Raw genomic sequence first — 23,232 nt, 5'->3', positions numbered from 1 at the left:
AATACTCTGAGTACCTCAAAGTCATGCATCTTCCTCAACTCCTGCAGAGTCACTTAAGCTTCCTCTTCATAAGCTTTTGTTTCAGACTTTTACACGATGCTTAGAGACTCCTTATGCAATTCCTGCTGTTCCAGGCAAGTTGGACTCCAGATATAAAACTCTACATTGCAAAGGATTTGAGAATTCACAGTTGTCTCACCAGTCCCTGCTTGTGGAGTCCTCCTGGAAGGGAAAGGAAAAACCATGGACAAGTTTGGACGTCGCCATTATCAAAATGCCATGATGTCCTCCAAAGTCCTCAATTATAATTTTCATTTTGTCACTTATTTCAAGTCCCTCATTGATCTTCTTTCTAAATTTCTCAGCTATTTAGATACACAAAAGCACTTCGAATTTCAAGAAGTCAAAGCTAATCTGTCACAACTCAGATTACATCTTCTCCAGTCTTCTTATGATGCTTTTGAGTTGTCCACCAGGGTGACTGCTTGTTCTGTAGCAATGTGTCGCCTAGCCTGGCTTTGTACCATTGACATGGACTAATCTTCAGGACTAATATTCCTTGTGCAGGCAATGACCTTTTAGATGAATATATCAAGGCAGCCACCAAGAAATTGAACATGAAAAATCCTTTGCTTCTATTGTCAGACCAAAGCCTAAGTCAGCTCCTGCCAAGCCTGCATGCCCTCCTCCAATTTTCCAGAGGCATTTTGCTCCAAGAGCGGCTCCTTACACTCGTCTACCTCCCAAGAAACAGTAGAATCAGAAGCAACAAAAATCTCAAACTTCTGCTGCACCTAAGGCTGCACAGCCTTTTTGACTGTTTAAAACAGAGCATAACCTCCACCATTCTGTCTCTGTCCTCTCTAACCCCCCATTGGAGGTCGTCTCCATCATTTTTATCACTGATGGGAGACAATTACATCCGACCTCTGGGTGCTGTCAATCATCAGGGAAGGATACTCTTTTCATTTCACTCAGGTTCCACCAGAGCTTCCTCCAAGACAGTATCCTTCCAGTCCATCCCAGATCGCCCTTCTTCTTTAGGAAGCTCAAGCTCTGCTTCGTTTCCGTGCCATTGAACCAGTTCCTTTGGAACAGAAGAACAGGGGGTTTTACTCCCGTTACTTCCTTGTTCCGAAGAAGACAGGTGATCTGCGACCCATTCTGGATCTCAGGGCTCTCAACAAATTTTTAGTCAAAGAAAAATTTTGCATGCTGTCCCTGGTATCCCTCTATCCCCTTCTAGATCAGAATGACTGGTTATGCTCTCTGGATTTCAAGGAGGCTTATACTTATATTCCCATTCATCCGGCCTCCCGTCAATATCTCAGATTTCGGGTGGGGAATCTGCATTATCAATACAGAGTGCTACCCTTTGGCCTGGCTTCAACTCCCACAGTGTTTACTAAGTGCCTGGTGATGGTAGCAGCAGCTCTAAGGAACCATGGTCTTCAGGTATTTCCCTACCTAGACGACTGGCTCATCAAAGATTCAACATCTCAAGGGGGTTATTGTAGCGACCCAACGTACTACGTGGTTCCTCCAAAGTTTGGGATTCAAAATCATTTTTCCTAAATCCCAACTTCAGCCCTCTCAGAATCTACAATTCATCGGATCTGTTCTGGACACTATCCAACTCAGAGCATTCCTTCCGCAACAACGTATGGATGCTCTCCTTCAACTCTGTCATGCAGTGTCTTCCCGCTCTTCAATCTCAGCGAGACACATGATGGTACTACTAGGTCACATGGCCTCCACAGTACACATGACTCCTTTTGCCAGACTTCACCTCAGAATTCCTCAGTGGACCCTGGCATCTCAATGGACGCAGGTTTGCGACCTTCTTTCTTGACACATCACAGTCACTCCTTCTTTGAAGAAGTCTCTATGTTGGTGGATGCTCTCTTCCAATCTTTCCAGAGGCTTGCTTTTTCAAATGCCTCCTCATCAAAAGGTCCTCACGACAGATTCTTCCACCTACGCTTGGGGCGTTCATCTCGATGGTCTCCGTACTCAAGGCCTCTGGACCAGTATGGTTCGTCAATGTCATATCAATCAGTTGGAACTCAGAGCGATCCTCAAAGCTCTCCATGCTTTTCAACATCTCCTTCACGACACAGTAGTCCCCATTCGCACGAACAACCAAGTTACCATGTATTATGTCAACAAGCAGGGAGGGACAGGGCCTGCCTCCCTTTGTCAGGAAGCTCTGGAAGTTTGGGACTGGGCAATCCATTTCAACATCTTCCTCAAAGCTGTCTACATTCAAGGGGCTCAGAATTGCTTGGCGGACAACTTGAGTCGTCTCCTGCAACCTCACGAATGGTCTCTCCATTCCTCGCCTCTTCATCACATTTTCTCACAGTGGGGAATGCCTCAGATAGACCTCTTTGCGGCTCCCCAAAACTACAAACTGCCTTAGTTCTGCTCCAGGATATACTCTCCTCTTTGCCTCGAGGCAGATGCTTTTCTTCTGGAATGGTCAAATCTTTTCCTTTATGCATTCCCTCTATTCCCTCTCATTCTCAAGACTGGTCAAGTTGAAGAATGATCATGCCACCATGATTCTAATTGCTCCTCGGTGGCCGAGACAACCTTGGTACTCCCTTCTACTTCAGCTCAGCAGCAGGGAGCCATACCTTCTACCAGTTTTTCCTTCTCTGCTTACACAGAGTCAAGGATCTCTGCTTCATCCCAACCTGACAGCTTGGTACCTCTCAACATAACCCCTCTTCAGTTTTCTCAATCTGTAAGAGATGTTTTAGAAGCCTCTAGGAAGCCTACCACTAGGCAATGCTATCAACAAAAGTGGACTAGATTTTCTACGGGGTGTTTTTCTCATCATAAGGAGCCTCAGCATTCTTCCTTATCTTCTGTTTTAGACTACCTTTTGCACTTATCCAATTCTGGCCTCAAATCTACATCCATCCGAGTCCATCTCAGTGCAATTGCGGTTTTCCATCAGCCTATTGAAGGGAAACCCCTCTCTGCTCATCCGGTGGTTTCCAGATTCATGAAAGGACTTTTCAATATCAAACCTCTTCCAAACCGCCTCCTGTGGTTTGGGACCTCAATGTTGTCCTTTCTCAACTCATGAAGCCTCCATTTGAACCAATTTATAAGGCTCATCTGAAGTATCTCACTTGGAAAGTGGTGTTTCTCATAGCCCTCACTTCTGCTCGACGAGTCAGTGAGCTGCATGCTTTAGTTGCTGACCCACCGTTCACAGTGTTCCATCATGACAAAGTGGTTCTTCGTACTCATCCTAAATTCCTCCCTAAGTGGTCTCGGAATTTCTTCTCAACCAATCCATTGTTCTTCCAGTGTTTTTTCCAAAGCCTCATTCTCATCCTGGAGAAGTTGCTCTTCATACTCTGGACTGTAAACGTGCTTTGGCCTTCTATTTAGAATGCACCAAACCGGTTCATAGACAATTGCGCGCAAGACAATTTCACGCAAGACAATCGCGCGTGGACAAAATCGCGCAGACAACCGAGCGCGAGACAACTGAGCGCAAGACAACTGAGCGTGAAGACAAATGAGCGCAAGACAATTGAGCGCAAGACAATTGAGCGCAAATTATTTTCACAAATGTGCACGAGCGAGACAACTGAGCGCAAGACAACTGAGCGCAAGACAACTGAGTGCAAGACAACTGAGCGCGAGCAACTGAGCTCAAAACAACTGAGCGCGAGACAACTGAGCGCGAGACAACTGAGCGCAAGACAACTGAGCTCAAAACAACTGAGCACAAGACAACCGAGCGCGAGACAACTGAGCGCAAGACAACTGAGCGTGAAGACAACTGAGCGCAAGACAACTGAGCGCAAGACAACTGAGCGCGAGCAACTGAGCTCAAAACAACTGAGCGCAAGACAACTGAGCGCAAGACAACTGAGCGCGAGCAACTGAGCTCAAAACAACTGAGCGCAAGACAACTGAGCGCAAGACAACCGAGCGCAAGACAACTGAGCGCAAGACAACTGAGCGCAAGACAACTGAGCGCGAGCAACCGAGCTCAAAACAACTGAGCGCAAGACAACTGAGCGCAAGACAACCGAGCTCAAAACAACTGAGCGCAAGACAACTGAGCGCGAGACAACCGAGCGCGAGACAACTGAGCGCAAGACAACTGAGCGTGAAGACAACTGAGCGCAAGACAACTGAGCGCAAGACAACTGAGCGCAAGCAACTCAGCGCGAGGCAAGGCAACTTCCCTCATTATTTTGGAGACCTTAAAAATGCATTATTAATTTTGTTAGGCACATGCCTCTGCCCTGCGCTCAGTTGTCTGCGTGCGGCCTTTGTCTTGGTGTGGTCTTGACCTGACACTGTTAAAGCAGAGATGATAGGAATGGGAGAGGGACAAGGACAGCTACATAACTCATAGGGACAGGATGGTGAATTTAGTTCCTGTGTCCCTGTGTCATTCTCATATTGGAAAAAATAGTTTAATAAATCAAAGTAACAGGGTGGCCAGGTTACCCAGTTCCAGGCTGCAGATTTTGGGATAGTTCTAAGTTTTTGACCCAGGTGTTTTTGTCCCGTTACCAGACACATTAATTGTGGACTGTGATACCTGTAATAGTGGAAGGTAAATGGGCATAGTGGGTGTTTGCATTGGGGTCATAATGAAATGCCCATAGTCTGATGCCTGCAGTGTCTATTCATCTGATCCATCTGTCAAATGCTAAGTTTCATTATTTCTGTTTGTCTTGATATGTTTGTTGTATGAATTGTTAAAATTTTGTAAAGCTGAATTAGCTTAATAATCTTTACATGACACAATATATGTTTTAAGTGTTTATGACGATCATTATGTCATTTTCTTTGTTTGTTTAAATCGTTATTCATGTTCAAACTTACAAGTGTCTTCATGCTCTGTCGTCTTCACGCTGAGTTGTCTTCAGGCCCAACAGATTTCAAAGATTAAAGACAAGCTTCACTGCCCCCCCCCCCCCACCGAATAAAACCCAAACAAAACTGTCCACAATTTGTTTGCAGCTTTCTAGTTATTGATTTTATGAAGTGTTTTAATATGTTAAAAGACAATAATAAACAATTTGTTAAATGACGTAACCATAGTAACGAAAATGCATTCACGTGACTTATATTTAAATGCTGTTCGGAGAATATATATCATGAGATAACGTAACCATGGTAATGAAAATGCATTCACGTGATTTATGTTGAAAATGCAAAGAGTCAAGGGAATCATACTGAACACACATCGACGTGATCAAGTACCAGCAAAACCAGATCTTTACCTATAACGGACACGGTCAGGCAGCGAAAGGAAGGCGGGAAAGGAAGGAGGACATATATAATGTGGAAACGTAACCATAGTAACGAAAATGCATTCACGTGACTTATATTTAAATGCTGTTCGGAGAATATATATCATGAGATAACGTAACCATGGTAACGAAAATGCATTTACGTGATTTATGTTGAAAATGCAAAGAGTCAAGGGAATCATACTGAACACACGTCGACGTGATGACGTGTTCACGTGCTGTACGTGCGCGTGTCCTCCGATGGTCAAGCGGCCTCTAGTGGCGTGCTCAGTTGTCTTGCGCTCAGTTGTCTTGCGCTGAGTTGTCTTGCGCTGAGTTGTCGCTGCGCTCAATTGTCTTGCGCTGAGGTGTCGGTGCGCTGAATTGTGTTGTGCGTTTTTGACCTGTCACCCACCAAACCACACAGAACTGCTCCTCAACTTTTTGTCTCCTTCGATCCCAATAAGTTGGGTCATCCTATTTCTAAGTGTACCATCTCCAACTGGATAGCAGCTTGTATCTCATTCTGCTATGCCCAGGCTGGATTACCCCTTCACAGTAAAGTCACAGCCCATAAGGTTAGAGCTATGGCAGCTTCAGTAGCTTTCCTCAGATCTACACCTATTGAGGAAATTTGTAGAGCTGCTACTTGGTCCTCAGTTCATACCTTCACTTCTCACTATTGTCTGGATACTCTCTCCAGATGGGATGGACAGTTTGGCCAAACAGTATTACAAAATTTATTCTCCTAAATTGCCAACACTCCCACCATCCCATTCTGGTTAGCTTGGAGGTCACCCATATGTGAGAATACCTGCCTGCTTCTCCTGGGATAAAGCACAGTTATTTACCGTAACAGGTGTTATCCAGGGACAGCAGGCAGCTCTTCTCACAATCCACCCACCTCCCCTGGTTGGTTTCTCTGCTAGCTATCTGAACTGAGGAGACGCGCCCTACGCTAAGCGGGAAGGCACTCACGCATGTGCGGTGCGAGCGACTCGAAACTTTGAGTTTCTTCAAGCAAGTGTGCTTGTGAGGCGTCTGCATCCGTGCTCCGTCGATGACGTCACCCATATGTGAGAATAGCTGCCTGCTGTCCCTGGATAACACCTGTTACGGTAAGTAACTGTGCTTTGTGGAATTATCTGACCGATAATTTTAAAAATGGAAAATTCCTAACTAATAACGGTCACATTATAATTACACCAATTCCAAAAAATCGTAAACAATCTTTAGCATCAGTAACCAACTATAGACCAATAGTATCCATTCCATTCTTCATAAAAAATCATGGAAGGACTGGTACACACCCAATTGATGAATTACCTTGATCAGTTCTCTCTTTTACGCAAAACCCAATCTGGTTTCAGACCTCTGGTTAGCACCGAGACAGTAATTGCGGCGATCTTGGATAACTTACGCTCCTTATTTAGCACGGGCCATAACGTCCTGATCATGCAATTTGACATGAGTTCGACCTTTGACTTGGTGGATCATGAGAAATTGTTACAATGCTTAGTCGTAATTGGCATCAGAAGAGAGGTATTGACTGGTTCTGAGGTTTCCTATCAAGTACATTTCAATCACAACCTCTCTAATACCTGTAGAAACCCATCTGGCATTCCACAAGGGTCACCATTATTCCCACTGCTCTTCAATGTGTACATGTCATCACTAGACGCACAGCTAGCCCAGCGGTGTATAAAACTATTTAGTTACACAGATGACTTTACAATCATTATCCCATTCGCTACTTCTCTTTCTGAAGCTACCCCTATGGCAACAGAAGTACTAAACTTGATGGAACAATGGATGACAGAATTTAGACTGAAGCTTAATTCAGAAAAAACTAAATTATTTGTAGCCTCGCTACACCCACTTGCACTACAACACCACTATGCATCAACAAACTCAGCTACCCTATTCAACCTACAATAAATGTTCTGGGAGTAATACTGGACCAAGGCCTAACCATGAAAGACCAAGTGGACTTCCTAGTCAGAAAGGGTTTTTTTACTCTCTGGAAGCTTAGGTCAATTAGAGCATACTTTGATGCTTCATCATTCAGAATTCTGGAACAATCTCTAATACTAAGCCATCTTGATTACTGCAATATCGCCCATCTGGCAATCTCCCAGAAGAACATGCAGAGACTCCAACTGGTACAGAATGCGGCGGTCAGGTTGATCTTCCTGTTGAAGAAGTCCGATCACATAACCTCTTCCTACCGACTCCTGTACTGGTTGCCGATGGAGGCACGTATGAAGTTCAAGCTGGGATATTTTTGCTTTAAGGTACTATCCGGTTTAGCCCCTAAATATATAACTTACCTCTTCTCCTTCTCAACCAATAAGAGAAGCGCAACCTGAAGTTCGTCTCCCCACCGGTTAGAGGATGTAAATTTTAAAAACACCATCAACATTTCTTCTCTTATCAAGCAGCATTATGGAGCAAAGACCTGGAAAAACTAATTATGCACGCAAATAACTATGGTGAATTTAGGAAACACCTAAAAACATACTTGTTCCTGAAGTACCTAAGTAACTGATCTGCACAATCTCTCCCAACACAATTTCCCATCTCAATCTCTCCCATAACAACTGATCTCTTAAACTGTTAGCCACTAATCTCCAACTATGTAAGTTCCACTCAATTTGTAGCAGCTTTCTAATCATTGTAAACCACATAGAATTTCACGGTACTGCAGTATACAAACTGTTGTTGTTGTTATTATTATTATTATTATAAGCACATCTTCTCATATCTTTCCTTCTTATGTTTCTGCACACTCACAATTTAACAATTTATAACTCCTGAAGGGTGAACACCTCTAGCTGTTCAAATCTTCCTTTAACTTTACAAGGTATAATCCCTCATTCTGTGTCTGTAAAAATCAACCTCACTTAACATTAACCTGTTTCCTATAGAGTCATACAAATTTTGTTCTTATATTTCACCTATCATATTAGGACCTTAATTTCCCAGTATTCAATCTATTGCCTCTTTCTCTTTCCTTAAACTACATGAGGTATTCTTTTCTACAACTTGCCAGCATTCTCTCATAAGGAATTCCATGCCTTGAAATAATTTTGAAGGCAAGCATCACCCCCTTTGAAAGAAATATACTAGGATAGTCAATCCTGACTTTCAAAACCCCCTCCTGCCACAGGCTCAAGTTCCCAAAATTGTGGCTGCCGTGATGTCCAGGGTTGCCACCCACCTCCTTGTCTGCCTCGACCTCTCGCACCTCCAAAATTTCCTCTTCCTTGTCCTCTCATTTGACTACTTTCTCTAGCCCTTCCTCGACTTGCTATGCCTTTTCTGTACTCCTGACGAAAATGTCCAAACCGTCCACAATTCCAACATTGGACTTGCAACCTATCTATGTTCCCAGCCCAATTTATTTGAGACAACTCTGTCACTGTGTCTTTCTGATCACGTTCCCTTTCTTTTTCCTGGTCCTCTTTGATTTGCATTGTCATAACCTTCTGTCGCATCTGCAATAACTCTTTATCCTGTTTATTTTGCTCATCTTCAGCTAATCTGCAATAGTGAGTGATACAGGATACAATCTTGGCCCATACGCGATTTGCCAAACCAACCACTGCTTCTAATCTAGTTTGTACAGTTTTTGGCAGAATAGAGTTAATGCACTTGTAAGTCAATAAGAGAAGTTTGAACTGTATTCGGAAATGGTTAGGGAGTCAGTGATGTGAGCATAGCGACTCGGTGGAATATAAGTCATGCAGCAGAATTTTGAACAGAGAGAAGGGGAAAGAGATGGTTACGTGGAAGACCTGTGAGAAGCAAGTTGCAATAGTCTAGGCGAGAGGTGATAAGGGTGTGGCTAAGGGGATCTTAATGTGGTCTTATCTACTCTTATGAAGTCTTCTTTTAAGTGAACTTCAAGCACTTATGTCTAATCCTCCCTACACAAGGTTCTATCATAAGAGAGTATGCTCTGATCTCAGCCAAAATACCTACTCAGAGTTGTTTCATAATTCCACCTCAGTCAGTCCGTCATTTTGCCTGTATTCTTTCCAAAGCTATATTCCCATCCTGGAGAAGCAACTCTTCACACCTTGAACTGCCGATGTGTTGTAGCACACTACTAGACTACACCTCAGAGGATCCTCCCAGCTCTTTGTTGCTTTTGACCCTAATAGACTTGGAGTTCCTGTTACCAAGAGAGCCATCTCCACTAGGCTAGTGGACTGAATCTCCTTCACATATACTCGGGATGTGCTGACGCTACATAATGTCTGAGCTATGGCTGACTCAGCAGTTCATTTCCACTCTGCATCTGTTTAAGACATCTGCAAAGTGGCTACTTGGTTTTGAATCAATACCTTTACTTCTCACTACTCTTTAGATTACAAAACTCCAGAAGAGATGGTCAGTTTGGACAAACAATTCTGCAGAATATTTTTACCTCCCGAGCGCCAACTTTCCCTCCAACCCTCTTGGATTTCTCCAGGCTCATGTTTATATATCCATCATCCTTGTCCAGAGTTATGATCTTGACAGATTGGGAGTCCCACATGCTTGTACTCAGAGAAAGCAAATATACTTACCTGTAGCAAGTGTTGTCCGAAGACAGCAGGCATATATTCTTACAACCTGCCCACCTACCCTTGTTGGCTTCTTAGCTCTGTTACTGAACTGTTGGTCCCACGGGCAGGAAGGCACAGGCGTGTGCAGTATGGCCACTGCCTAAAGATTTAAAGTGACAGTGCACTTGGTATGTGCCCATACTGGGTTCTGTGGATGACACCACCCACATGTGGGTGTTGTAGGGGGCGCCTGGGGTGGTAGCACTGCTCTATGTCCTTCTTTCCATCACCCCTGCTCCTTCCACACCCCACATAACACACTCATGCCCTCCCTTCCCCCCATAACTCTAAATCTTCGCCAGTGCGAGCAGCTTCTCTGGCCTGCTGCTTGTGCTGGCATTGATTTTCCCTCTGATGTCACTTCCTGGTCCTGCGATCCAGAAGTGATTTCAGAGGGGAGCCAGGCTGGAGAAGTTGCTCACACTGGCAAAGATTTAAAGAGGTACAAGGGAAAGGGACCGGGAGGGCACAAGCATGGTGGAGGGGCGGAGAGGTACTGACACCCCCTCCAAGACTGCGCCTGGAGCAGTCTACACCCCCCCTTACTACACCACTGATAAAGATCAAAACCAGAGTGGTATGAGGAGAGCATAAGTTCACTTCTAATGCCTAAATAGATACAGGTGTGATTTTGAAGAGCATCAGCCCCTGAGGATACTTACCAGTGAAAACGGCTGGGTAGCCATTGGGCTATAAGTTAAGTGCTCTTCTTAATTCAAATTATTCCACCACAATAGAGTAAACAAAATAATTAGTTTATCTGTACAAAATAATGAATCCTGTACAAGACCAATGATGAACACTTCACCCCAATTAGTACACAAAGTATATTACAGTAGTGTCCTGGGTGTTAGAGGTCTTGTGTATAATCTGAATTCTGTACCAGTTTGTTCATAGCCAGTTGTCCATAATAGAAAGACCACCTCTAATAGAAGTTTTGCAGTACTATCCCTGTCACTCAAGTAAGAGCCAACAGCCTGACCACATAAAGATTCGGATATTCAGTGCTGGATCCTGGACACAGCCCAACATTGAATAGCAGGGCCTAATTCTGCTCATGGCGGTCAGCGTTTTAAAAACCGCTGACTGTTGCCAGTTGAATATCAACTGGTTATTTTACAGTCTCCTGGACACAGTATGCATCTGTTTATAGACTATGGGGCTCATAATCAAAACAGAAATATGTCTAAAAATCCGCCCAAATTAGCACTTGGATAACCTAAAAGACAGGTCGTACAAGTGCCGATAATTGAAACGGGTTTTTAGACGTACCAGAAACTTTTAGGCTTCTGAATCCCACTGTGCTTACAGAGCTGAAAGGGGTGTTGAAGGAGTGGTTAGGGCGGGATGTGGGCCAAACTAGACATAGTCATACTGCAGAGATAATCGAAAGTTTTATAAGACTGCCTGGATAGAACTTATACATTGTGACTTAGGCGATCTAAAAACAGGTCTAAGTTCCCAAAAGGTATCCAAAGTGACCAAATAACCACTGCAGACACAAAGTACAGACCCACACACAATTCCCCAGTGATCACTGACCTACCCCCCCCTCCCCACACACACACACACATGCACACACCGTCATAAAAACCGGAATAAAAACGTGCATACCTGCTTCCAGGACATCAGCACCTAGCATAGGATAGTCTAGTAGAGCTGTACAGAAGTGGCTTAAGTAGTCTGGGGGGTAGAATAGTGAACCATAGAGAGGAGGTCTCAGGCCCATAAGCCACTCTAACCACTGCATTCATGATGGAAAATATGAGTCCATCAAAAAAAACCAAAACTCTACTGTACTGTCATATAGTTGGAACCTGCAGCCATAAGAGCTATTGGGGTTGTAGACAGGTCGGTTTAGTAGGTTTTGGGGAGCTTCCAATGACCTACAAGGGCATTGTGGTAAGATGTTTATGTGGCACCCTTTTTGTGAAGTTCACAGCAGTGCCCTGTAAGGTGCCCCACTACTCTGTTGCCATATCTGAGTGGCCAGTCCATCACTTTGCTGGCCCCTCCCATTTCTAAAAGGTCTTGTTCTGGGCGTTTGGGACTTGTACGATTTTTTGGACGAGAATGTAGTTTAAAGATAAACGTACTAGCGGTCTGGACGATCAAACGGCTGGACATAGAAGTAGACAATTTTACAAAACAATATAATTTTGAACATATTTTTTGAGAATGGACTTTGGACGCTGCAGACTTTGGGTGATTAGCACCCTAGGCCCAAAACGGACTTAGACGTTTGTTTTGATTATGCCCCTCCATGCATGGAACTGTTTGCTGTATAGACCTTTATAGAGTTAATAGTGAAAATTTTGAACTTACATGTATTCTAAAATTAATCAGACGTGCTTATAAAAAGTTTTGCATGTTTATTGAACATATTTCCTTAATCAAAGTCTAAGGAGTCCTTTTACTAAGGCACGCTAGCCGTTTTAGCACGCACTAAATTCCAACGCGTCCAATATATCCTATGGACACGTTAGCGTTTAGCATGCCTTAAAACAGCTAGCGCGCCTTAGTAAAAGGACCCCAAAGTTTCTCTAGTTTTAGCAAACATGAATTAGTCCTGAAGGAACAGAACAGGCCTTTTTTTAGGGATTTTAAAATTTATAATTGCTTTAATTTTGAGATTGTTAAGTGGGAAATATTAAAAAACAAAAATCTTCAAAATTGTTTTTCATTTGTTTGCAGTTTTAGGTCACCCCTCTCCAGAAATTCAACTGATGTGTAGACTAAGTGAAAAACAGGACAAAATGGATCAGATGGATCAGGTATGGTATGTAGATTTGGATACAAGTGAGTTGAAATAGAGATATAAAAATCTGCAGCAGTACAGATGAAGAGACATAAAGCAGATCCTAAGAGTCATCAAAGTTAGAAGCTTTATCACAAGTTCCTTAAAAACTCAAGATGTGAGCCAGGTTTTACCCAGGGGTAGAATTCTAAAACTTGCAAATAAAACAACCAATTGAACATAAATCTTAAAATAACAGGGATCCAAGTTGGAAACGATAAAAACATAATAACTGCCATACTGGGACAGACCAAAGGTCCATCAAGTCCAGTATCCTGTTTCCAATAGCAACCAACCCAGGTCCCAAGTAATAAAAATAGATTACAATTAATAAAACAGATTTTATGCTGCTTATCATTGCAGATAAAATGGGAGGAGATCAGGAACATATATTAGATATTGATTTATCTTTTGAGGTTGATGAGAGAGAGGAGAAATGGTCAAAATTTGATGAGGTAGATGAAATGGAGGTCTGTAAAGTTATTCGTGGGTGACTTGTGCTATTCAAGATCCATGCTCATCATCTGTCATGAGACAGATGGCTGAGAAGGTGACTCCAGTAATTACCAAAATAGCAAATAAATCATTAAGGGAAGGTATTTTTCCAAAGGACTGTAAACAACCCACTTTAAGACCTGTTCTGAAACGGAAGTGTTCAGAATTAAGTGTTATGAAAAATTATAGACCAACCTCCTATTATACCATTTATTGGCAAAGTTTTAGAAAAAATAAGCAAGCCATCTCAATAATGACCTATGGACTTCACTTTTAGGAATTTATCCGAACCTTTCTTTAAACCCCGCTAAGCTAACTGATTTCATAGGGAGAAGTTTGGCCAGTAGGAAAAAGGAGGTATTGATGCCCCTGTATAAGACTTTGGTGAGACCTCATTTAGAATATTGTGTACAATTCTGGAGGCCGCACCTTCAAAAAGATATAAAAATGATGGAGTCGGTCCATAGAAAGTCTACTAAAGTGGTGTGTGGTCTTCATCATAAGGCGTTTGGGGACAGTCTTAAAGATCTCAATCTGTATACTTTGGAGGAAAGGCGGCTGAGGGGGAGATATGATAGAGATGTTTTAATACCTATGTGGTGTAAATGCGCATAAATCGAGTCTCTTTCATTTGAAAGGAAACTGCAATGAGAGGGCATAGGATGAAGTTAAGAGGTGATAGGCTCAGGATTAATCTAAGGGAAATATTTTTTTACAGAAAGGGTGGTAGATGCATGGAACAGTTTCCCGGAAGAAGTGGTAAAGACAGAGACTGTGTCTGAATTCAAGAGAGCCTGAGAAAGGCATGTGAGATCTCTCAGAGAGAGAAAGATAATGTTTACTGTGGATGGGCAGACTAGATGGGCCATTTGGCCTTTATTTGCCATCATGTTTCTATGTAATTAATATCTAATATAATAAAACGCTAGACGCGCATGCGCACTCAGATCTGCGTGATCTGAAATCCCTGATCTGTGAGATGTATGTCCGTGGCTTTGCAGACGTGCGCATGCGCGAGTCCCCAGCCTTACTGCTTCCCAGCCACATTGCTTGCCAGCCGCAACCGTTGCACTCCCTGCTTTCCAGATCGCGGTGTACAGACCGGTAGGGCACTGGGGAGCTAGGGAGAAAGCAAGGGCTCAGTCTTCGTCGTCGTCTTCCGCCCTCCCCCCTCCCCAATCCCAGTTGAGCCTCCCACCCGATTTTCTCTTCTCGTGGTCTGGCCGGCTACCTTAGTCCCTTGCTGCCGCCGCCACCCCCTTCCCTTCCCTTCCCGCGGTCGACAAACCTCTTGGCTCCAGCAGCGGCCACAGCACTGTAAACACGCTGCTTCGCAGCCTCTACTGCCTTGATTTGCTCTTCCGTTTCTCTGATGACGTCATCAGGGACACGGAAGAGCAAATCGGGGCAGTAGAGGCCGCGAAGCAGCGTGTTTACAGTGCTGCGGCCGCTGCTGGAGCCAAGAGGTTTGTCAACCGCGGGAAGGGAAGGGGGTGGCGGCGGTGGCGGCAAGGGACTAGGGGAGCTGGCCAGACCGCGAGAAGATAAAATCGGGTGGGCCACGAAGAGACAGGGAGGAACTAGGAAGAGGGAAAGGGGCCTGCTTTGGGGGAGGGGTGTGCTTGGAGGCACACAGCTTTGCTTGGGGGGAGACAGAAGGGGGGCCACGGAGAGACAAGGAGGAACTGGAGCTGGAGAGGGAAAAGGGTCTGCTTTGGGGAAGGGCTGTGCTTGGAGGCAGACAGCTTTGCTTGGGGGGGAGACAAAAGGGGGGCCACGGAGACACAGTCAGGGAGGAACTGGAGGGGCAGAGGGAAAGGGGTCTGCTTTGGGGGAGGGGTGTGGCTGGGAGGTAGATAGCTTTGCTTGGGGGGGAGACAAAATGGGGGGCCACGGAGAGACAGTCAGGGAGGAATTGGAAGGGTAGAGGGAAAGGGGTCTGCTTTGGGGGGAGAGGTGTGCTGGAGGCAGACAGCTTTGCTTGGGAGGGGAGACAGAAGGGGGGCCACAGAGACACTGTCAGGGAGGAATTAGAGGGGTAGAGGGAAAGGGCTGCTTCGGGGGGAGGGGTGTGCTGGGAGGCAGATCATTTTGCTTAGGGGGGGAAAACAGAAGGGGGGCTACGGAGAGACAGTTAGGGAGGAACTGGAGGGGGAGAAGAAAAGGGGGCTGCTTTCTAGCACCCGTTAATGTAACGGGCTTAAAGACTAGTATATAAATAAATGTACTAGTAAAATATACAATAGGTGATATAACAAAAAAATGTGCAACATAGCTGAAAACATTCAAAAGTGAGCATTGGTAGAGTATGCAGGCATTTGGAGAACAATACAAGTGGAGGAAATGTAATTATATACCAAATAGAAAATAAAAATTATAAATCAAATCAACTTAATAAGAAAATTTTTCACATTTGCCGAACTCAAGATCTAGCTAAATCTAGTTTCTCACACCTGAAAACCTTAGTTCACCCCATTTCATCAAAATCTTTAGGGCCGTTTTCCTCATCCAAGTCAGCAACAAACATATTGCTCTTTTTATAGAATATAATTTATAGGTTTTGGGGAGGAGAGCTTAGCCAGACTGATTTTATTGTTACAATTTAAAATGCATTTTTATTTATTGGAATTCACAGATCTCCTATGATAATAAGGAATATTCTGAGAAGAGCTTATCCTCAAGTGCTGCTAGTAATATGATTACCAGTACAGCAAAAGTAAAGGAAAAATCAATAACCACGTTGGAAGAAATGACATCACAAAATCTTTTTAATGAGGATGACCAAAACCCTGAAATGATTAGAAGTGAAACAACTATCAGTCTAAAAGATCAGAGTCTGGGAAGTAGGAAGTTGGAAACTGGGACATCATCAGAGCCCTCAGGCATGATTCCCATGAGGACATCAGTAGGACAAGCCTTATTACATAGAAATGATGGTGAAATAAACATTACTGATTTGCTGAGACCACTTGATGTTTCAGAAAGTCCAGGAGTGTCATCACCACTGACTGATTTATTCACACCTCAAAGTGATGTTCTATCTATGTATTCATCACCAAATAAGAAAAGCTGTACTTTGCCTTCTGAACTTGTGACAGCACTCAATGCATTGCCACGGTGTGCTCTGGAGCCTGTTTCACAAATGAAAATGAATGCATTATTGGAAAACACTGCGGAGCAGAGAACAGAATGTTTGAAATCAAAGGCTAACCTTTTCCAGATAGACGAAGAGTGCACACAAATAGCTGAGATGGCTTTGGATCCATGGTTTGCTGAGCAACAAAATGAACAATTACAGGAGCTAACCGAATCTCAGCTTCAGGATACATTGGATGAGCAAGTATGTAACATGTTCTTTTAATTTATGTAGTTTAAATTATGAAATGCTTTGAGTGAAAATCACAGAGCAAATTCAACCAGTAGCATGACCAGAGAGCAAATTTTGGGTGGACTCATGAACAGAATAGGTGGGCACAAAGGCCTTGATTCTATAAACGGCACCAAAACATAGGCGCTGAGGAACACAGTACTTAGTGCATGTCAATCTTAAGTTATGTTCCATTTATAGACTAAGGCGCCTAAAGTGGACTTTTAGTGCGACAGACACCCAATTCCTGAATGTGTGAGTAGTTAATCCCTTCTTGCGAGACTTCTCATTCAAGCAAGATGGTAGGAACCGGTCTTTTCTATTTGTGCTTATTTTTTCAATAATATTTGGGGGGTTTTGGACCAGTTGTGAGGCTTTTTGGTGCTACAGAGGATCCTACTCTAGGGACAGCTCTGGCTGCAGTAGTGTGCAGATTCTGAGGTCAAGGGTCTGCTTTCAAGAGGCAGACTGCTTTGCAGTGCACCCATTTGAACAGCCTAGTTCAGGGTCTCAGGGGCCATTCCCTTGGGAGCAAGGCTTGTCCCAGATTCATCCGCAGTGGGCTTGAACGCAGGCCGAGTGGCTCCATAGTGGGTTTTCCTGGATCGGGGCCAACTGCTTTCCTCCATCCATTTGCATATGCATGATTCAGTGGGGGTTGAGGACTCTGGTTGGATCATTGAGCCCATGAGGCAGTCAGAAGACACAAGCAGTCCGGATTCCAGGTTTGTTGAAGTTGAGATTCTTCCTTTAAGCTGTTTACAACTCCCAGCACACAGCATGGCACAGTGATTAACAGGCTGACAGCCTGGCAAACAAAATTGAGGGGGGGTCTGATGTTAGAGTTAGGTTCCCCCACCTCTAAAATTGCTAATTTTTATTCCCCCAGTGTAGCTCCCCTAAACCATTTTTGGGCACTTAAATTGCTGCCATGGTGGCCATCTTGGATTTCCCAATTTGAAAATAAAAGCTTCTGTTTGCCTCACAGCACTTCAATTTTGCTTAAAAGCAGGTGTGATGGACTTCTCAGGTTAGGATACCTTGGATTCATGCCAAGTTTGCAATGTATGACCATCTGAAGATCATCTGTGAGGGGTGGGCGGGAGCCTCTGGTTTAGCCTCCCCTGGTCCCTCAGAGGGGGGGGGGGTCTGAGGGTCCAGTAAAATGTCCAGATCTGAACAGGGGATCAGCGCAAGTGTGTCCTAGTGAAGCGGTTGCACATGATAAAGATCTTGTTGCAGATATCCAGAAGCTGAGAAAGAAAGAGGATTTCAACCTGCTAGATGTGGATTAGAAAGTTCTATCTGCAGAATTGTAAAGAAGCAGAGAGATCGTGGATGCCTTTCAAAATGCTCTCCTGAGGCAAACGGTGATGGAACCCACAAGGGAAAATGCGATGCTGGATCTAGTGCTCACAAATTTGAAAAGTGTATCTAGTGTCCAAGTTGGTGCCCACCTGGATGGTAATGATCATCAAACAGTTTGGCTTGATATAACAGCTAAAGTGGGGGATGGCTATACAAAACTCAAAGTCCTGGATTTCAAATGTGCAGACTTTAGTAAAATGAGATTGTACCTGAAGAAAAATCTGATAGGATAGGAGAATATTAGAGAAGTGAAAAAACAGTGATCCAAGTCGAAAGGTACAATGAGAAGAAAATAAGGAAAAGCAAGAGAAAAAGGAAACCAATATGGTTTTCCAAAGAAGTGACAGAGGGAAAAATGTTGGCGTTTGTGAAATACAAAAAAACTCAAGAAGAGAAGCACAGAACAGAATACTGGGTGAAATTGAAAGAAGCCAAGAGAAAGGTACATCTGGCGAAAGCGCAAGAAGAAGAGCAAATGGCTAGAAATGAAAGAAAGGGTGACAAAATTTTTTTAGTTATATTAGTGAAAGGAGGAAGGCAAAAAATGGAATTATGAGTCTGAAAGAAGCTTTAAACTGCTATGTGGAGACTGATGAGGAAAAAACTTAATTGCTAAACAAATACTTCTGTCTGTGTTCACAGAAGAAAATCTTGGAGAAGGACCGCAATTGGCTGGCAAAATTATGTGTAAGAAAGGAGTGGATACTGCATAAGCTGAAGGTGGACAAAGCCTTAGGAAAAAGGAGACATCCAACTCTGGATATTGAGGATGCTCAGAGAAGTTCTGGTAGGTCCTCTAAAAGATTTGTTCCATAACTCCTTAGAGATGGGAGAGGTTCCACAGGATTGGAGAAGAGAGGATGTGGCCCCTTTTCACAAAAGTGGTCGCAAAGATGAAGCAAGAAACTACAGGTCAGTAAGCCTCACTTCAGTTGTTGGAAAAAATAATGGAAGTGTTGCTGTAGAAAAAGATAGTAAATTTCCTAGAATCCAATGGGCTACAAAATTTGAGGCAACATGGCTTTAGTAAAGGTAAATCGTGTCATACAAACCTGATTGAATTCTTTGACTGGGTGACCAGAGAACTGGATTGAGGTTGTGCGCTAGATATAATTTACTTAGATTTCAGCAAAGCCTTTGATACGGTTCCTCATAGGAGGCTCTTGAATAAATTTGATGGGTAGAATTTAGGACCCAAACTAGTTGACAGACAGAAGACAGAGGTTAATGGAATTTGCTCAGAGGAAGGAAGGTGAGTAGTGGAGTGCCACAAGGATCGGTCTTGGGTCCGATTCTGTTCAATATATTTGCGAGTGACATTGCTGAAAGATTAAAAGGTAAGGTTTGCCTTTTTGTGAATGATACCAAGATTTGTAACAGAGTTGAAATCCCAGAGGGAATGGAAAACATGAAAAAGGATCTGCAAAAGTTAGAAGAGTGGTCTAATGTTTGGCAACTAAAATTCAATGTGAAGAAGTGCAGATTGATGTACTTGGGGAGTAGAAATCTGAGGGAATCGTATATGCTGAGAGGTGAGAAGCTGATATTGACCTCCATGCTGTCAACAAATACTTAGTGGAGGAAGAGTTCAGAATGATTTCACTGGGAATCTTATTGCCACTGTTGCACAAGAATGACTGGATTTGCTCTATAGATCTCAAAGAGGCCTGCAAACATATTACCATCAGCCCACAGGAAATATCTTCACTTTCAAGTAGGCACATGTCACTTCCAATATAAGGTGCTTCCATTAAGCCTGGCTTTAGCACCCAGGGTGTTCACAAAATGTTTAGTTGTAGTGGCTGCAACACTCCACTCTTATGGCTTTCATGTGTTCCCTTATCTGGATGACTGGTTGATCAAGGCCCAGAAACCTAAAACAGCTCAACTAACAATGAATCAACAATATGACTCCTAGAGCTCCTGGAATTTGCAGTCAATTACTGGAGATCCTATCTCCAACCAATAACTCCAAACTCTGGAGTTATTGGAGCCCTTTTGAACACAATACATGCTCAAGCACTACAGAGACTAGACACCCTGATTCAAATCTGCAACAAGGTGTCAACTCTCCACAGCATCGCAGCATATCAAATGAAGCGTCTTCTGGGTCACATGGCATTAACAGTTCATGAAACACCTTTCACCCATCTACATCTCAAGGAACCTCAATGGGAACTATTGACCCAATGGTCTCAAGCCTCACAGCCATTATCTCAGAGGCTGCAAGTGATCTCTTCACTCTGTCAATCCCTTCAATGATGGTTACAGCCGACCAGTCTCTCAAGAGGCCTTCTTTTCCACACTCTGTCTCATCAGAGAATAATGACAACGGATGCTTCCATGTTTGGGTTGGAAGCCCATCACAATGGTTTCCATACTCAAAGCACTTGGAGTTTTCAAGAGATATCTCTTCACATCAGCCTTCTCAAGTTGTGAGCAATCCACAATGCCCTTCATATATTTCAGGATTATCTTCTCATTCAAATAGTACTTATCTGAATAGACAATCAAGTAGCCATGTACTACATCAACATGGGGGGGGGGAGGAGGAACAGGAGCTCGCCTTCTTTGTTAAGAAGCGATATGAATCTGGCCCTGGGCAATTCCCCACAGCATATTCCTAAAAGCAGTTTATCTAGCAGGAAAGCAAAACATTCTAGCAGACAAGCTGAGCTGATTCCTACAACCTCATGAGTGATTTCTCAACTCAACCACAGCAGAAGAAACAGAAGCAATAGCATTCTCAAAAAACCCAGGCTGCAACTCCATAGAAGCCAGCTCAGACTTTTTGACATGCTTCTCGAGAGCATAACTGCTGTTCCTTTATCCCAGCCTCTCCCTCAACCCATTGGAGGACGGCTTCAACTTCATTATCTTCGCTGGGAACTGATTACCACAAACCTCTGGGTTATTCAAGAGGGATACTCTCTTCACTTTGTTGACATACCTCCAGATTATCCTCCAAGAGAGTCTTCTTTTCACCCCCAGCAAACGTCCCTTCTTCTTCGGGAGATATAATCCCTTCACCTTCTCAATGCCATCGAGAAGGTTCCTCCAGGACAGAGAAACCGGGGGTTTTACTCCCAGTATTTTCTTATTCAAAAGAAGATGGGAGGTCTTCATCCAATCTTGGACTTCAGGGGTCTCAACAAGTTTCTAGTGAAGGAAAAATTTTAGATGTTACCCCTGGCAACTTTATATCCCCTCATAGATCGCAACAACTGGCTATGCTCTCTGGATCTGAAAGAAGCCTACACTCACATTCCAGTACATCCAGCCTCCAGGCAATTCCTCTGTTTCCAGGTGGCTGATCACCATTATCAATATAAAGTACTACCCTTTGGCCTTGCATCTTCTCCCAGAATATTCAACAAGTGCCTGGTGGTAGTGGCAGCAGCACTACAGTCTCAGGGCCTTTAAGTCTTTCCTTATCTAGATGACTGGCTGATCAAGGACTCTACCTCACAAGGGGTGACAGTAGCAACTTGCATGACAATTCTCTTCCTTCAACAGTTGGGTTTTGAGATTAAATTTCTCAAATCCCAACTTCACCTATCTCAGAAACTACAATTCATAGGAGCTCTGCTCAACACTATTCATCTCAGGGTATTTCTACCGCAGCAAAGACAAGATAATTTGATTCAGCTTTGCACTTAGACTTATCATCTACCATCAATCTGAACCAGACAAATGATGGTGCTTCTGGGTCAAATGGCCTCCACAGTACATGTTACTCTATTTGTGAGACTTTATCTCAGGATACCTCAATGGACTCTTACATCTCAGAGGTATCAAGCGTTCGACCCACTCTCGCAACACATTACAGTCACTCCTTCGCTTCAACAATCGTTGCAGTGGTGGATGAACTCTTCCAATCTGTTCAGAGGATTTTTGTTCCATACCCCTCCTCATAAGAAAGTTCTGACCACAGATTCATCCACTTATGCTTGGGGGAGCTCATCTGGATGGTCTTCGTATGCACTGGTCTTCCCAGGACCGCCTTTGTCATATATATCTGTTGGGACTCGGAGCGATCTACAGTGCTCTCAGAGCTTTTCAGCACATTCTGACCAACACCATCCTTATCCTCATGGACAATCAAGTCATGATGTATTACATAAACAAGGAGGCACGGAGTCCCTCCATCTTTGTCAGAAGGCCCAGAAGATTTGGACATGGGCCATTGCTCGCAATATATTCCTGAAAACAGTATATATTCAAGGGGAACAGAATTCTCTTGCAGACAAGACTCAGCATGTTTCTTCAACCACGAGTGGACACTCAATTCTGCAGTTCTGCATCCCATAGTTTCTCAGTGCGTGACTCTTAATATAGACTTGTTTGCATTCCCCCACAACAACAAGCTGCCCCAGTTTTGCTCCCAGCAGTACTCTCCTCACTGTCTGGAAGCGGATGCTTTCTTCTAGATTGGACTTACAAGTTTCTCTATGCTTTTCCTCCAATCCCTCTCAACCTCAAGACGTTTGTCAAACTCAAACAGGAGTCTGCCACCATGAGCCTTATAGCTCCTCGGTGGCCCGGACAACCCTGGTTTTCCTTGTTACTTCAACTCAGTAAGAAGGAACCAATATGTTTTTAAATTTTCCCATCTCTTCTCACATAGAATCACAGATCTCTTCTGCATCCCAGTCTTTCAGCATTAGACATGACAGCTTGGTTCCTCTCGGCTTAACATCAGCTGATCTTCATCTTTCTCAGACTGTCAGACTTATCTTGGAAGCATCCAGAAAACCATCTACACAGCACTGTTACCAGCAAAAATGGACATGGTGTTCCACTGGTGTGTTCTTCATCATCATGAGGCTAAATCCACCTCTGTCTCTTCAATATTGGACTATCTTCTACATCTGTCCAATTCAGGTCTCAAAACTACTTCAATTAGAGTTAATCTCTGTGCTATTAATATTTTCCATGAACCAATCAATGAGAAAGCTATCATTGTTCATCCTTTTGTAGCCAGATTCATGAAAGGATCTTTCAGTGTCAAACCACCTCTCAAACCATCTCCATTAGTTTGAGATCTTAATGTAATCCTTGCTGCTTTGATAAAGCCTCCTTTTGAACCAATATCTGCGCTCATCTCAAGTATCTTACTTGGAAAGTGGTCTTTCTCATCTCCCTTACTTCAACTCGACGAGTCAGTGAACTTCAAGCACTGGTGGCAGATCCTCCTTTCACAGTATTCCAGCATGACAAAGTGGTGCTTTGCACCCATCCTAAATTTCTTCCAAAGGTTGTCACGGAATTTCACCTTAATCAATATATTATACTTCCAGTATTCTTTCCTAAGCC

General features: G+C 43.6%; 1 protein-coding gene across 1 annotated transcript in view; it reads left to right on the top strand.

The window, feature by feature from the left end:
- ANKRD31 (ankyrin repeat domain 31) overlaps positions 1-23,232 on the top strand; it is an 85,388-nt gene that overhangs the window by 20,626 nt on the left and 41,530 nt on the right. Inside the window, exons 4-5 of the mRNA XM_033957546.1 lie at positions 12,584-12,663; positions 15,817-16,521. Of these exons, the coding sequence (XP_033813437.1) occupies positions 12,584-12,663; positions 15,817-16,521 (785 nt within the window). The remainder of the gene's footprint in view (positions 1-12,583; positions 12,664-15,816; positions 16,522-23,232) is intronic.

This window comes from Geotrypetes seraphini, chromosome 1, assembly GCF_902459505.1.
Source record: "Geotrypetes seraphini chromosome 1, aGeoSer1.1, whole genome shotgun sequence".
In the NCBI taxonomy this organism is placed as follows: Eukaryota; Metazoa; Chordata; class Amphibia; order Gymnophiona; family Dermophiidae; genus Geotrypetes; species Geotrypetes seraphini.
Note: the sequence above shows the minus strand (reverse complement) of the source record. Positions and strands in the feature narration are given on the sequence as shown.